A 15061-nucleotide genomic window follows, 5' to 3' on the forward strand; every position below is an offset into this window, starting at 1 on the left:
GATGCTTTCAAACACAATTTTGTGTTTATTACCATATTGTCATTTTAATGATAGTTTTCCAACTATTTCATAGTATGGTATATTTACTACAATTTCAAAATAATAAAATACCTGTTATAAAATCAAATTGCTTCCGCTAATATATATTTGCTGTTGCTAAGTATAAAATGCAGCATTTCGAAATTCAGCCTTCATAATCGATGCAAGAAGCTTTTTAGCCAAAACATCTCGAAAGATAATATTTATACAAACAATACGTGAGAAATCATATCTTGATGTTTATAGAAATCTAGAGCTTCAAAAGTAGAGCGACTCTGCCGTAATACCATCACTTCTAGCACTATGTGTTTTTAACAGTTTTATAGGGGTAATATATAAGCTGAAATACGTTAAAACTCTTGCTATTGATAACAAATCATTTCATAGAACGACGCCATTTTAAAATGATAGCAATTCGGAATACTGGCATTAGATGCGTTGAAAATATGAAATACTGCACATATAGTGTTAGGAATCATACGTTGAAAGGTAAGACCTCGTTAGTCCTTAGCTCGCACAAGTTTCTCAACTTCTGAGAGTTGTCGTTCGTATGGGGGCGAAAGCTGATTACCGAAAAAATAGATTTTTTAAAACAGATATTACTCGCATCCACGTTAGGATGGAAGTGAAGGAATAAACTTATGAAATTTCAGTTCCTTAGGTTTTGCACTAGAAGAAACTTGGGGAAAATGGGAGGATGTACCCCTTGCTCTGTTATAGCATTTACCTATACTGAGCTTGCAGTTATTGTACAAGATTTTTTTTTCACATCTTGAAAGACAGTAATGCATATTTATTGGGTGGAAAATATTATAATCACACCCATATAATGATTACAATGTCAAAAATGAAAAGTTAATACATCTCACCTCATATCCGTATCTAATCATATCCAGTGGGTGAACCGGATCGTCTCCCTTCATCCTAGCTCCCACTAAGTCCCAGTTGGTGAAATTTCGGACGTAAAACACCAGTTCTGCAGGTGATATCTCTTCTAAACCAGGAAGAAGAAAATCAGCAGGAAAGGCGCTCATGAAAGTGATGTTGTGTCCTCGTGGAATCAGCCCTCTTGCCAATTCCCAGAAGGGAATTTTGTGAGATTTTGTCCCACCCATGGTTATCATGAGAATGTTTGCACAGGTACAAATATTTATCACAGCCAATGACGCCGTCACTATCGACAGGCGTTTTCCATACATCGTTTCTGAAATTCGTAAAATATCATTATAGGTCAGAGAGAAATCCACTTATTTCTTTTATTTCACAATGAGTAACAAAATTAGGCGTATAGACACGCCTGAAGAAGCTATTTTATAGCGAAACGCGTGATGGGTCCTTGTGAAACTGTGTAGTGAAAATCTCATAATGAAATGTTTCTTGAATACGTCGTGGATTTTCATCAAGAAATGGCCGATTGATCACATATAAAAATAATATCTATATGGTTCAATTGATATTATATTGTTTTCACTACCAGATGTTTCTGTTTTCAAAAAATTCAGAATAACAATCATTTGGAAAAAAGTCGTCAAAATCGGAGCTGTGCTTGTATCAAATCTGAGAAAATAAAAAAAAAAATACTTGTACGATTGGCAAATTTATGTAGCAATCCTTTTTCTTTGGGTGTCAAATTTGGGGATATTTTTATATATTCGAATGTTTTTTCAAAACTAAAAATTAAAGAATGTTGTATGCAAGATGATTCATATAATGGATTTATTCCATATTCCACTCATCTTTTTGATTCAGCATACAGATGAAAAAAAAAAGGTAGGTTCCACCGAGATTTGAACTCGGATCGCTGGATTCAAAGTCCAGAGTGCTAACCATTACACCATGGAACCTGTATGATGATTGCTGTCAAACAATCACACGCAGGGTACTATTTCTGATTATTTCAAATACCTACTCGAAAAGATTCCTAAAATGTAAAAAGTAATTAAATTAAGTAAGAAATGGTCGAACTTTTCTAATAATCATTCTGATTTGTTTAATGTTGATCTAATAGAAAATGTTCTTGTCATTAAATTTGAAAATATTTTTATTGAAGTTTGGGGACTTCATTATGAATCTTAAAGAATATAAGCAATATATGCAAGTACTACCAACCTTTATGGATTCATATAGAGTTGAAAAGTATTAAAATATCGAATCGGTTAGTCGAAGAAGTGAAAATAATATACGAAAGAAGAAATGAACAATGATAATGACTATGAAAATATTACCTACAGGTACTTATATGATTTCTGAATAAAACCAAAATACCTTTCAATTGTCTTCTGAAATTAAATTAAATTTGTAGTATGAGTTAGAATGCATAGTAATTATCTACTTATCATCTTGACATGTGTCCAAAAACATTAATTTAATCAACACCTAAGTAGGTATATCAGATGAAGGAGTGAAGTGGATAATGAAATCACTGGAAATTAACCAACAATATTGTATCAGAAGACATCATAAAAATATAGGCCCATAGTTTTTTCCATAACTGATTTTAAGTTAAATCTTTTTTTAATTCAATTTAATTTTTCCAAATAGGCCAACGACTGAGCTGTGTTTTTCGAGATTGAGTTTATGATGACTTGTATTTTTATGGATTTATCATTATTTAAATAATATTTTTGATTCTCTTTGGTTCATAAATGTAAAAGAAAAACATTTATATTCTTTGTTTTCTATGGTTGATAAATGTAAAAGAAAACTTGGTATGAATCGGCCATGAAAATTGCTATGAAAGAAGCAAGTAAAACATCATCAGATATTGCCGCAGTCAAGAAATATGGAATGAATTTGTCATATTACAAAGTCTTTTTGAAGAAGAGAGCGCACAATAAAATTAGTTAACCACTCTCTTCACCGAAGGTCATTCATATGAGCTTTCAGAATACCCACCTAAGTGTTTCTTATGGATTATATACTTTGGGACTCAGAAAAATCAACTAGCACTTATACAGGCTGATTCACGGTGGATGGCACATTAGACGTTTCTGGTGAACCAGACAACGGATCACTTTGAAAATTCAATGGAGGGCATATTCGGACATTCTCTAGCCAACTAAAATATTTTCGACAATGCGGTGTTGCCGCTTCTATTAGAAAGCAGTAGCAACTTTGATTTTTCAAATGGAACACTCTGTATATAATATTCTTTTTGGAATCTCCAACAATTGCCCGACAACTTTTCTTGATATTTCCCTATACCTATCTGTTACCGTTTTCGAAATAAAAATTAATTTCAGTTTTTTTCTTCGAAAATCATGACTTCTAAAAATGCCGATATCTTTCAGTTAAGAAGTACTATGATATCGAAATTTGGTTTGGAGTTAGGTGATACTTGGACACTTCCCACACGTCAGCGTAATCTCCGTTACTTCAATACAGGGTGGTAAAAAAATACAGTTTTTTCGTTTGCTTGAAAAAGTTGCTGAAATTTGATTATTTTAAATGGAACACCCTGTATATTATTATGTTATGAACATTCGGAAAGCTGCTGAAATTTGCTTTCTTTCTATGTATATCATACCTATACCTAACTAGTCAAGTTTCGGACTTATGAACATTTATTTGTGAAAATGTCCCTTCAGAATGGTATTTCCATTCGGTATTTGCTAAGCAGGCCATGATTACTATTTGACAGTAGCGTTGTGACATTCTCCTGATAATATCGACATTTTCGTCACTTCAGAAGTTGCAAATACCTTCAAAACGATGGAACAAAACTATTCAAACGAAGTTCTTATGAATTTGTTTAGTATTTTTGGACAGTGTGACAAAATTATCAGCAGAACATGTAGAAAGTTCAATGAAATGTATCCGAATCTACCGCTAATGAACCTCAAGAAATGTATACGAATTCAGAACAATTTCAATGCATTTGGATCAATTTTAAAAGCACCAAGAAACTTGCCTCGACCCGTAACTTTCGAAGACAACCAGATTAATGTCTTAGCATATTTTCACGCATTTCCCGAGTCATCGATAAGAAGTGCTGAAGAAGATTTGGGTATAAAATATTCATCGGTTCAAAGAATCTTGCGAAGACATAAAATGCATGATTATAAATTCACCAAAATTCAAGCAATGAAGCCTCAAAATCCTCAACAGAGAGTAGAATTTTGTGAAATGTTGTTGACACGCATTCAAGAAGATCCACTTTTTTTAAATAAAATTATTTGGACTGATGAATCGAAATTTTCGAGAGAAGGGATTTTCAATAGAAAAAATCGTCATTATTGGTCCAGTGAAAATCCTCACGTCACAAAAGAAGCCAGATTTCAAGAAAAATTTAGTTTTAATGTCTTCTGCATGTTGATGGACAACAAATTGAGGTACGTGATATACGAGGAGTCATTAACATCCAGAAGCTACCTGAATATTTTGGAGAATACTGTAGACAGTTTCGTGGATAATCTGCCACTCGAAGATTATCGAAACTGTTGGTACCAACTAGACGGAGCTCCTGCACATTGCACAAGAGAAGTGAGCGCAGAACTGGCTAGACTATTTGACGATCGGTGGATGAGGCGCTTGGGACCATGGAATTGGCCAGCGAGATCACCCGATCTTAATCCATTAGATTTTTATTTGTGGGGAATGTTTGAAGAAAAAGTTTACAAAATACCCGTGCGTTCGAGAGATGAATTGTTAGAAACGATTGCCCAAACATTTGAAGATTTGGATCCCAATGAAATCAGATCCGCCACCACGAAAGCAGTCAACACCCGCATTTTAAAGTGCTTGGAAGTGAACGGCCAGCGATTCGAACATATTTTGAAATATTCCACATGATTGTTTTACTTTTTTATAATTATTCATATCAATATTTCCAATTTCAAGTTTCTTGGTGTTTTTTTAAAGTTTATCCAAACATATTGAAATTGTTCTGAATTCGTATAAATTTCTTGAGGTTCATTGGCGGTAGATTCGGATACATTTCATTGAACTTTCTACATGTTCTGCTGATAATTTTGTCACACTGTCCAAAAATAATAAACAAATTCATAAGAACTTCGTTTGAATAGTTTTGTTCCATCGTTTTGAAGGTATTTGCAACTTCTGAAGTGACGAAAATGTCGATATTATTAGGAGAATGTCACAACGCTACTGTCAAATAGTAATCATGGCCTGCTTAGCAAATACCGAATGGAAATACCATTCTGAAGAGACATTTTCACAAATAAATGTTCATAAGTCCGAAACTTGACTAGTTAGGTATAGGTATGATATACATAGAAAGAAAGCAAATTTCAACAGCTGTTCCATTTGAAATAATCAAATTTCAGCAACTTTTTCAAGCAAACGAAAAAACTGTATTTTTTTACCACCCTGTATTGAAGTAACGGAGATTAGGCTGACGTGTGGGAAGTGTCCAAGTATCACCTAACTCCAAACCAAATTTCGATATCATAGTACTTCTTAACTAAAAGATATCGGCATTTTTAGAAGTCATGATTTTCGAAGAAAAAAATTTAAATTAATTTTTATTTCGAAAACGGTAACAGATAGGTATAGGGAAATATCGAGAAAAGTTGTCGGGCAATTATTGGAGATTCCAAAAATAATATTATATACAGAGTGTTCCATTTGAAAAATCAAAGTTGCTACTGCTTTCTAATAGAAGCGGCAACACCGCATTGTCAAAAATATTTTAGTTGGCTAGAGAATGTCCGAATATGCCCTTCATTAAATTTTCAAAGTGATCCGTTGTCTGGTTCACCAGAAACGTCTAATGTGCCATCCACCGTGAATCAGCCTGTGTATCATTACGCCAAACAAATTGTAGGTGAAGATTGGATTGGGTTTAAAATACATCACTCTTAGTTGAGTTTACGTCGTCCGGAGCCCACACAAATACCAAAAGTATAAGGTATTGATAAACCTTAAGTTCAAAGATTTTCAGATATACTGAGATAAGAGACTAAAATCATTTAATCCTGACATGACGTGCATCTACAATGTCCGTGAAACTGGACATCAATGAAACTGGGATTCACACGAACATCCATATACCTTCTAGAAATCCTACTAGAACAAGAAATAACAATTCGGTGTTGTCTTAGGTGTAGAACCATCACCTATAATTTTTTATGAACCGGACGCCAGCCTCCAACAACTTCCCTGATGTGCAGTTACAATCGTTTGATTGGTAAATTTTAAAACTTCTTTTGAATAAACTGTGGAATGGATGAATATTTCCTAATTTAACCGACAAAATTGATTAACATGATAAGTACGAACATAAAAAAGCTAATATTTGAGATAATTGAGGTTTCGACATAGGTATTTCAAAGTAGTCTGTCACAAGGTGTGTCTCGCAGCTATATTATTATGCAAATTGTAAATGTTTCGAGGGTAGATACGTGGGTAGAAGTATGTTTATGCAATTCGCTTATCGTAAATGTGCAAAACCAAATCAAAAATATAGAATACTTTTTTTTAGGTTATCAAAAAATGCATCGGAAAATATATCATTTCCAACATTGATTTTCATTTCCAGCAAATATGAATGATATGAATTTGAATCAAATCTACAGGTAATCTACTCTATTGGAAACATGAAAGAGATATATGTAATGACAAATCGTTTGCCAAACCCCATCCAGAATGAAAATAATACTCAACACAAAATTTTGACAACACTATCTCTCGGGTGATAACAGTTATCACCCGAAGACGTTTGTGAATACTAACAATCGAAACGTCGTGACGTAACTTGGTTTGGAATCTTTTAATTTAAATTTTTAATTTTTTGTTAATAATATTTTTTAATTTATTTAATTTTCAGCTTTTATTAATATTTCAATTTTTTTTGTTCGTTGCTTGTATGTTATTTCTTTGTAATTTCAGTTTTTGTTCAATAATTAATAATTATTTTCGGTTGATCTTTTGAAATTTTTTTTCAGGGATTTCAAATAAATTTATATTTTATTAAATAATGGAAGTCCGAAGTGATGAAATACACCACGAAACATTGTCAACCACCTTCAAACATTCTCGTGCTTGTTCATCGTTGAAACCTCTTTGTCAAAATTTTCATCACGAAATGCTTGTAAAATGCTATTCATTTAGCGAGTGTTTCCTAAATTATCGAATCCAATTTTCTTCGCAAGATTTTCAAGACAACTATCTACTGATTCGTAAGGAAGAACATGTTCCATAAAATCATTTCTTAAGCTACAACCGATCCTTCCTAGTGATGAAGGATTTCGTAGAGAGATCGATTCGGCTCTTGCTATTATTGAAATGACTAAATATCAACAAAATATTTCTTGTTACATTTTCAATTTTGAATACGAACCACTCTGGTACTCGATCAATTTTAGTGTGGTTCGACTGCATGTATGAAATCTTCGTTTCAGAGAAAAATTTTGAACTATATACTAACATATCCATCGAGATCTGGGCATTTTGCTGTTTGACACTTGACAGAGTTATATTCGTTGAACAAAAATTACCAAAAATTACTCTCTTCAAGAAAGTACGTAGATCGAGCGAAAACATTACTTCCAATTAAAACTGACAAAATAATAGTCCACAAACATCAGTTCTGTTTCTCAGTTTTTCTAATCAATATTCATGGAGCAATTTGATATCTCTTTACTGTTTTATGAAAACTGAACCTCATTACAAAATTTCGAAGCTTTCATATCGATGACTTATTGGAAATTTGGCAACACTTCGCCAATTAGTTGGAGACGGCAAAACAGTCATTAAAATTTATATTTGGTATTCTTACATAAGACTTCGACGTCATGCCATATAATAGATTAAGCACAACTTTCTTCTTTGCATTTTTGTTGCGTTATGATACAGGTGTACTAGCGTATGATTACCTTGATACAAATTACCTACTTCGCTACTGAATATATTAATTTGTCTGTAGTTTGTTTTTATGATTAGGTTGCTTCAAACGGTTGGGTTGATATATGGAATACTTTTTGCGGAAGAAAATTGTGTTATTTCAATCATAATTATAATAATAATACTGATGATTTCTTTACTATTTTCAGATAAAAAAACAGAAATGTTCAATAAAGTAAACATAATGATTATTGTATTCATATCCAACCTGAAACATAAATCGCAAAACAAAAATCACAAACATTTATGATAATACAAGAAGACTTGGTTCAAGTTGAGAAGGATATATTATTAGGAGAGATCAGGAAGGTTTCAGCTTTCAATTCTCCATCTTGATACAAAAAATGTAAAAAACTTTCAAAGGGTAAAGAAAGCAATTGCTGCCAAAAACAAAGATGAGTAGGTCTTTCATAGAAGTAACATTCAGATACAAACTGAAGAAAAAAATAACCTCGAAACAAGAACATTGAATGACACGACAGAAAAAGTACGTTCCAAACAACTACTTCTATGTGAACACTGAATTATACAAAAAAATTAATCTTTCCTATTCATAACATTCGTTATGAATAGGATATTGAATTGAAATTGAATCAGATATCCTTCACAGGAACGCCAGCCAATATTGTAAATAATAGCGATTAAATTTCACTTACATGTAACACCGCCATTCGCAATGACGGACATCGATGTTTCGGAATAAGACTGTTGTCTTATTGACACTTCAGCACCAATCTGTTACGACATGAAGCACCCGATTTATTCATGACATAACAACTTTATGTCACAGATGACTTAAATCTACTCATGTCAAGATGACAGTACGTAATGACATTCAAACGCTTATCCGACTTAATCCAAGCCATAGTAATTTAGTATGAATTGGAAGGGGTATATGTTTTTGGAGAGATTAGTTTTTATAAAATAAATCTGATGTTTTTCCACTTCTTCATATGTATACCAAACATGTGGGAAACATCCGAAGGAAGTGAGAAAGATCAATTGATTACAAAATGAACTGAATATTACTGGATCAAAACTCAGTTTTAATCTTCCTCTTTGAAGATGATCACTTGGTGATCGAAACACGTGTCGAGGTGTTAAAAATAACGATTTAGTGTTGGGAAAAAACTCCAGTGATATTCATTACTACACCAAAGGTTCCAAACAGTGCATCATAAGTACAAAATGAACTCTTTACAAAGATGTTTATGTCTTGCATATGCAAACAATAAAAATGATCTCTTGAAAAGAATACTTTTATATGAATATTGAATCATACGAAATAAGAAGTACTTTCGAAACTGGAATAAAAAGCCCTCTCAAAATAACTACTTTAATGAACATTGAAATGAACAAAAGAAATATTCTTCCTATTCCCTAACATTCGTTTTGGAATTGAATAAAATATCAACGCTACCCAATATGATATACTCCTATGATATGATATGAAATATGATATTCAAACAAGATTTCTCTGACTGGAATTGAATCAAAAACGAATCAACGTCATCACGTACTGTCATCGATGACATGAGTAGATTCAACTCATTCGTGACATGAGGTCGTAAATTTATGAGTGATTTGAGTGCTCCCTCTTGCAATATCATTCGGAATGGTGGTGAACGGGCAACTAGAAAGTTGCATTATTCGAAAACATCGATATCCACCATCGAGGAACTTCAACTTCCTTAAAACTCACTTGAAATTTCGCTTGAAAAAAAAATCTGCATATGGAAATTTGATCGAATTAGTCATGAAGTTTGGTCAATTTTTTATAAAAGCTAAATAACTTCTGGATATGGAAAGAACTTGAACCTTTGGTGTATTAACGAATATTACTGGAGTTTTATCCCAACACCAAACTGTTATTTTCACCAAGTGAATATTTTCAAGAAGAAGATTAAACTATAAATACGTATGATGTTATCCTTATTCATACCACAAATACCTCTTCTAGGTACCTGCGTCCTAAATGTCTAACATTAATTTCACAATTTTGCCTTATCTGCTAGTCTTGAATTGATTTTACAATAGTCAGGTAAATATAATAATTATTTTAACAAGCTATATAGTATACTATCAGGTATTATTTGTCCACCATCGTTATTCATAATATATTATGTTTACTTATTTATTCACTCTCATAAGCATCTAGATACCTGTTGTTGTTAACTTGTCCAACTAATATTGATTTACTGAAGTCCATGGAATGGTTTTATTACAAAATATGATGGGCGTCGAAAAGATTTTCAAGAAACTAGGTATGATGGTGGTTTTTGAAAAAGGCATACACTGCAGACGTGTTTAGGAAATCCAAAAGACAAATTCGAGAATTCGGAAAAGTCTGGAATTTACGAATATATTAAGAATTACGAAAATATTAAGAACAGAGGGGAAGATCTATTGAAATAAGATATAAAGAACACTTAGCACACCTAAAATATGGAAAATCAGAAAAATAAGCGGTCGCCCATCATATTTTGCAACAAAACCATTCCATAGACTTCAGTTCATTAAGATTAGTTATACAAGTTAACAACAACAGGCATATAGATGCCTATAAGAGTATACAAATAAATAAACATAATGATATTATCAATAACGATGGTGGATCAATATCTAATAGTATATATATAGCTGGTTAGAATTATTATCAGATTTACCTGACTTCTACATAAGGACACATTGTAAAACAGATTAAATACTAGTAGATAACTTGTAGTAGTGAACTTAATTTATGAGGATAAATGAGGATAACATTGTACGTATTTTTTGTTTAATCTTTCCCTTGAAGATGATCACTTGCTGATCGAAATACGTGTCGTGGTGTTTAAATAACGGTTTTGTGTTTGGATAAAACTCCAGTGATATTCAAGTAATCTACTCACATGGATAATGAGGAATAGGGTTTTCCATAAACGGTATTAAACAATACATTCGTAGCATATCATCATTTGATAAACGATCGATTCCTTGTCAAAAAATAATAACTGACTTGGAAGAAATTATCAGAATAAAAAAATCTAAGTATGTGAATCCACTACGTAGTATGAAACAAAGTGGCTTTCCGCTGCCTGTCCCTATGTATCCTTAGATCCTTGAAACTACGCAACGGAATTTGATACTGATTTCTTCAATAGCTAGAGTGTGTATGTATGAAGAAACAAACAAACAAACAGCAAACTGAATAAAACCGTTTAATAAAATGCATAATATAGTAGAGAAACACTATTCATTTTGGAGGTTTCTATTGCAAACGCTGGCTGAACCCTACCGATTTGAAATCTAGGGAAATAACGGTTGCGGCGGTATCGGCCGGAAGGCCAGCGACGCGTGCCAATAAATAGCGCACAGCACCTATGATTAGCAGCGATCGCATGCGTTTATATGTATATTCAGTATTAGCATTTCACCCGTGTGACGCTAGGACGGTTCGCTAGTAGAATATAATCGAAATCTAATGGCTTTTTTAAAAAAATCGAAATCTGACTGTAGCTTTCAATAAAATCAACGTTAACAGCATTCAAAGTATAACGACCCACTTCTAAGATGTTCTCATTTTCATTGCAAGTCAAATTCTTAGTTTTTTTTTGTATTTTACATGATCTGGTCTTCAATTTCAGTTTTATGTTAATGATAAAATTTTCTCAACTTCTACTTTCATTGCTTTCAAGAGGTAATGATATCTATCGACAGTGCTGAATACTCCAGATCTACTGAAGAATACAACGCATTTGGAAAATACTACATGAAAAACTTCTAATGTTTCCATTATCAGATAAATATCACTACACTCCTGATATTCATTTCACATTAATGTTCCAGAGTTGCTGATTCGATGATTGACAAAATTATCTAGGAAGTTTTTCAATTGAAAGAAAAAAATGTGATGGATTACAACGTAGCATTATATCACATCTAGTCCATAAACATCCTGGAACAGGAACGTAAATAACTCACGATCATATCTTGACCATAATTCAACATCTATTTCAAGGTTGACGAAAGAGAAATGTATTCACTTTCATAATCAATACTTGATGTCATTCCTAATAATGTTGTACACCGGGAAAAATGATTGAAATTTACCTCGGAATTTTCATTTCGAACGAAGAAAATTACTTCAGTTTTATTGAAAATATACTTTCTCTATTGAATAATTCACATCCCCGAGCGTAATTTCAGTAGGCAATGTACTTTTCATTGAGAATTAAATATTCCTCTAATATATGTGTGAAATCATAACGTATTATTTCTTGTGAAGAGAAGAACTAACTGGACGATGGGTATTCCCCCTTAGTGAAATGTATATTTTCGCCATCTCTTTATCGAATGTAAAATTACGCTTGTATTTGTGAGTGATTATTGTATTGTTCATTCTTGTCTACAGAAGCGCATCGGTTTGTCTGACGTGTGCATTAGAATATTTTTGTTGTTGGTGAAAATAAGTAAAGAAGGTGAGTACATTTCTTGTAAAATTTCAATAACTACTTAGTCCAATAAACAGATGAATTCATTGAGTTTTCTCGTTATGCATTATAGAGTATTTTTTATTACAAGTATATCCTAACCTCACAACGCGAATTATTTCATACTGTATGGAATAGTACAACATATTTTAACTGATTTTCAAATAATAACAGAACATATATTTGAAAATGTTTGTGATAATTACTGAATGGTATTGAGAAAAAGAGATATACTCGATAGCAGTGGCGTAAATCATCAGTGACGCCGTATGCACTATCCATTTTAAAAATGAATTTCGATGAGGAATAAAGTTTCGTATTGGTGATTGCAAATATCGGACAATGTTAAATCGTAATTTCATTAACCTAAAAAATATCTGAACGTTTTATTCGTATCTCTCATAATTTTGGATAAATTTGAGGATTTGTGATTCTTATTATTGAACTTGAAAACATTTTTGCGATGGAAGGCAAGTTGAAATTGAAGGAATCGAGAAACACTTTAGGACCTTTTTGTTTCTGTTGAAGAGGTGAACAAAACACTTCATCACCACTTCATACCATATCATTATAGCTATATTTCAGAAAATGTTGGAAAACATTTGGAAAAATCTAATTTTTTATTTAAACGGTTGAATATGTATCAAAAATTTTTGAGAAATATTAATATTGAATTCAAACTAGTAGTAGTTTTTCTCTAGGAATGTGTGTTCGTCAACTTACTGTGTTTTTAGATTTCTAAACCTATTCATTTGATGATATTTCATTTCTCTTTTAGGATAATACCACCATGAGCAAGAAAGAAAATGTGTTAATTTGAAGAATGGTTTTTTTATTTTGTACTGTTATTTGACTTTTTTGAAAATGAAAAAAAAATGTTTTGTAGAATTTCATTTCAAGAATGTATATGAACTTATTTTGTATATACATATTTTTTTTAATATATCAATGTGTAATATGTCTTGTGCATTCAATTATCTAAATTATGAGGAAAAATGGTCACTTAAGAGTCAAGAGTCAACATCCGATTGAGGTATATATAGGTATATATAGTGTATTCAAAACTACTCTGAATACGGACCTTCTTACAACGGAATATCCCAAGGTAATATAACCCGTAAATGAAAAATTACAATGTAAAATGTTATCAGACTATAGAATTCCACTGTGAAATTATATAAAAGTGTAAAATTCTACTGTAAAATTCTGTGAAGAGTGTAATATCTCGATATAAATTTATATCGCAAATTTACCCTATAAAGTTTTATTTCAACACAAAAGTACACTCAAAATGAAAAATTACACTGAAAAATTCCACACTTGTCTTCGGGGTAGAATTTCCATCGGTACCGGTGGAAATTTTTTTACCAGTGTAAACTAACATATATTATGTTATTTTAGAATTCTTGTTGAATTGCATCTAGTAGAAGGAATTTGATCAATCAATGCATTCCACTCATCCGGTGCATCGAGTGAATTCCATATATTCCATATAATAGACTTGTTAATGCAGTATGCTCGAAAATAGATTTATGAATGACGAAATATTCAGTACATCAAACTCTTTATGGACCTGAGAAACAAAATTTGTGAGAAACTGCACGGACTGATTATCAGTTATATTAGGAAATGCTAGTTGAAGTTCCAGGAAATCACATACGTTTTTGCTACCTTTCGAACATTTACTACAAAGTAAACAAATGAGGATTTTTCTGGCAAAATATCTATAAACACAAGACAAGACGATAAATTCAATCCAGAGTGGTCAGAAGTATTGATTTTCGCATTTGTTTGCTCACGAAGAGTATTCAACAAGAACCCCAAGAATTCGGGGCATTCTTCTGGAGTTTCAAACAAGAGAAGGTCGTAGCGCTAAATTTTCGCCAATTAATTGCTTTCTTCATTTCTCTGGAAGAATGAAGAGTTAGAAGGCCAAAACATTTCTTTCCCCAATATCAATCTCTACCAAAAGTATACCTCTTTCAATTCAATTTTGAATAATCTATAATAAATTGTACCACTTCATTTATCACTTCATTATTGGTCATTTAGAAGTACTTGATGTTGTTACATAATTAAGTTCGTTGCTCTTTCATAAGAAGGAAGTACGTGAAGGCTACCTCTCCTCTCCCCACTTCCTTGCAACGGGTGCTAAAACTAGGATCACGAGTACGTTCATTCGTTTATAAGGAATTATTTTAGTAGTTTGTCACGAGAAATGCGAATTTACATTGTGTGATTAGTGATTTGAAGACAGTTGTACAACATGTTGTACAAGAGGGCGAAGATAGAGAAACGGAAAGTGTCGCAAAGGTGTCTACATCAAGGAGTGAGTCTTATATGGGTTAAGCTGAAATTGAAGCAGAAAAAAGAAGTTGTATGATTGGAGGAAGTGAGGGAGTACCCAAATTCAACTTCAACTTCAGTCTGAAAGAAAACTAACCAGCTACATGTGATTTGGAAATCGTTTGTTTATTATTTGTTGTGGTATAGTAATTCTCGATAACCAGTAGCGATACAAATCTACACTTCTGCCTACAGAATCTACTGAAACGAACTAGGAGCCGGAAGAGAAACATGCAGACAGAAATGACGGCTGTCCCCATCCCCTCTCAATTTTAGTGTAATTAACCCCCTTCCAATTGTCATGACTCCTTTAATCAATAATGAATGCTTCACTCAAATTG

At 32.5% G+C, this 15061-nt stretch overlaps 1 protein-coding gene and 1 non-coding gene across 3 annotated transcripts in view; both read right to left on the reverse strand.

Annotated features, from left to right (window-relative positions):
- The window catches only part of Ugt50B3 (UDP-glycosyltransferase family 50 member B3), a 65442-nt gene that overhangs the window by 17648 nt on the left and 32733 nt on the right, over positions 1-15061 (reverse strand). For both annotated transcript variants that reach the window (XM_023166316.2, XM_023166317.2), the window contains exon 2: positions 909-1243. In XM_023166316.2, coding sequence (XP_023022084.2) covers positions 909-1238 — 330 coding nt within the window. In that variant the 5' untranslated portion in view covers positions 1239-1243. The remainder of the gene's footprint in view (positions 1-908; positions 1244-15061) is intronic.
- TRNAQ-UUG (transfer RNA glutamine (anticodon UUG)) lies at positions 1812-1883 on the reverse strand. Its single transcript has one exon. It is a non-coding gene; the product is annotated as a tRNA-Gln (tRNA).

Source organism: Leptinotarsa decemlineata, unplaced genomic scaffold (assembly GCF_025532065.1).
Source record: "Leptinotarsa decemlineata unplaced genomic scaffold, Ldec_3_MD MMD2_tig00026369_RagTag_RagTag, whole genome shotgun sequence".
Classification (NCBI taxonomy): domain Eukaryota; kingdom Metazoa; phylum Arthropoda; class Insecta; order Coleoptera; family Chrysomelidae; genus Leptinotarsa; species Leptinotarsa decemlineata.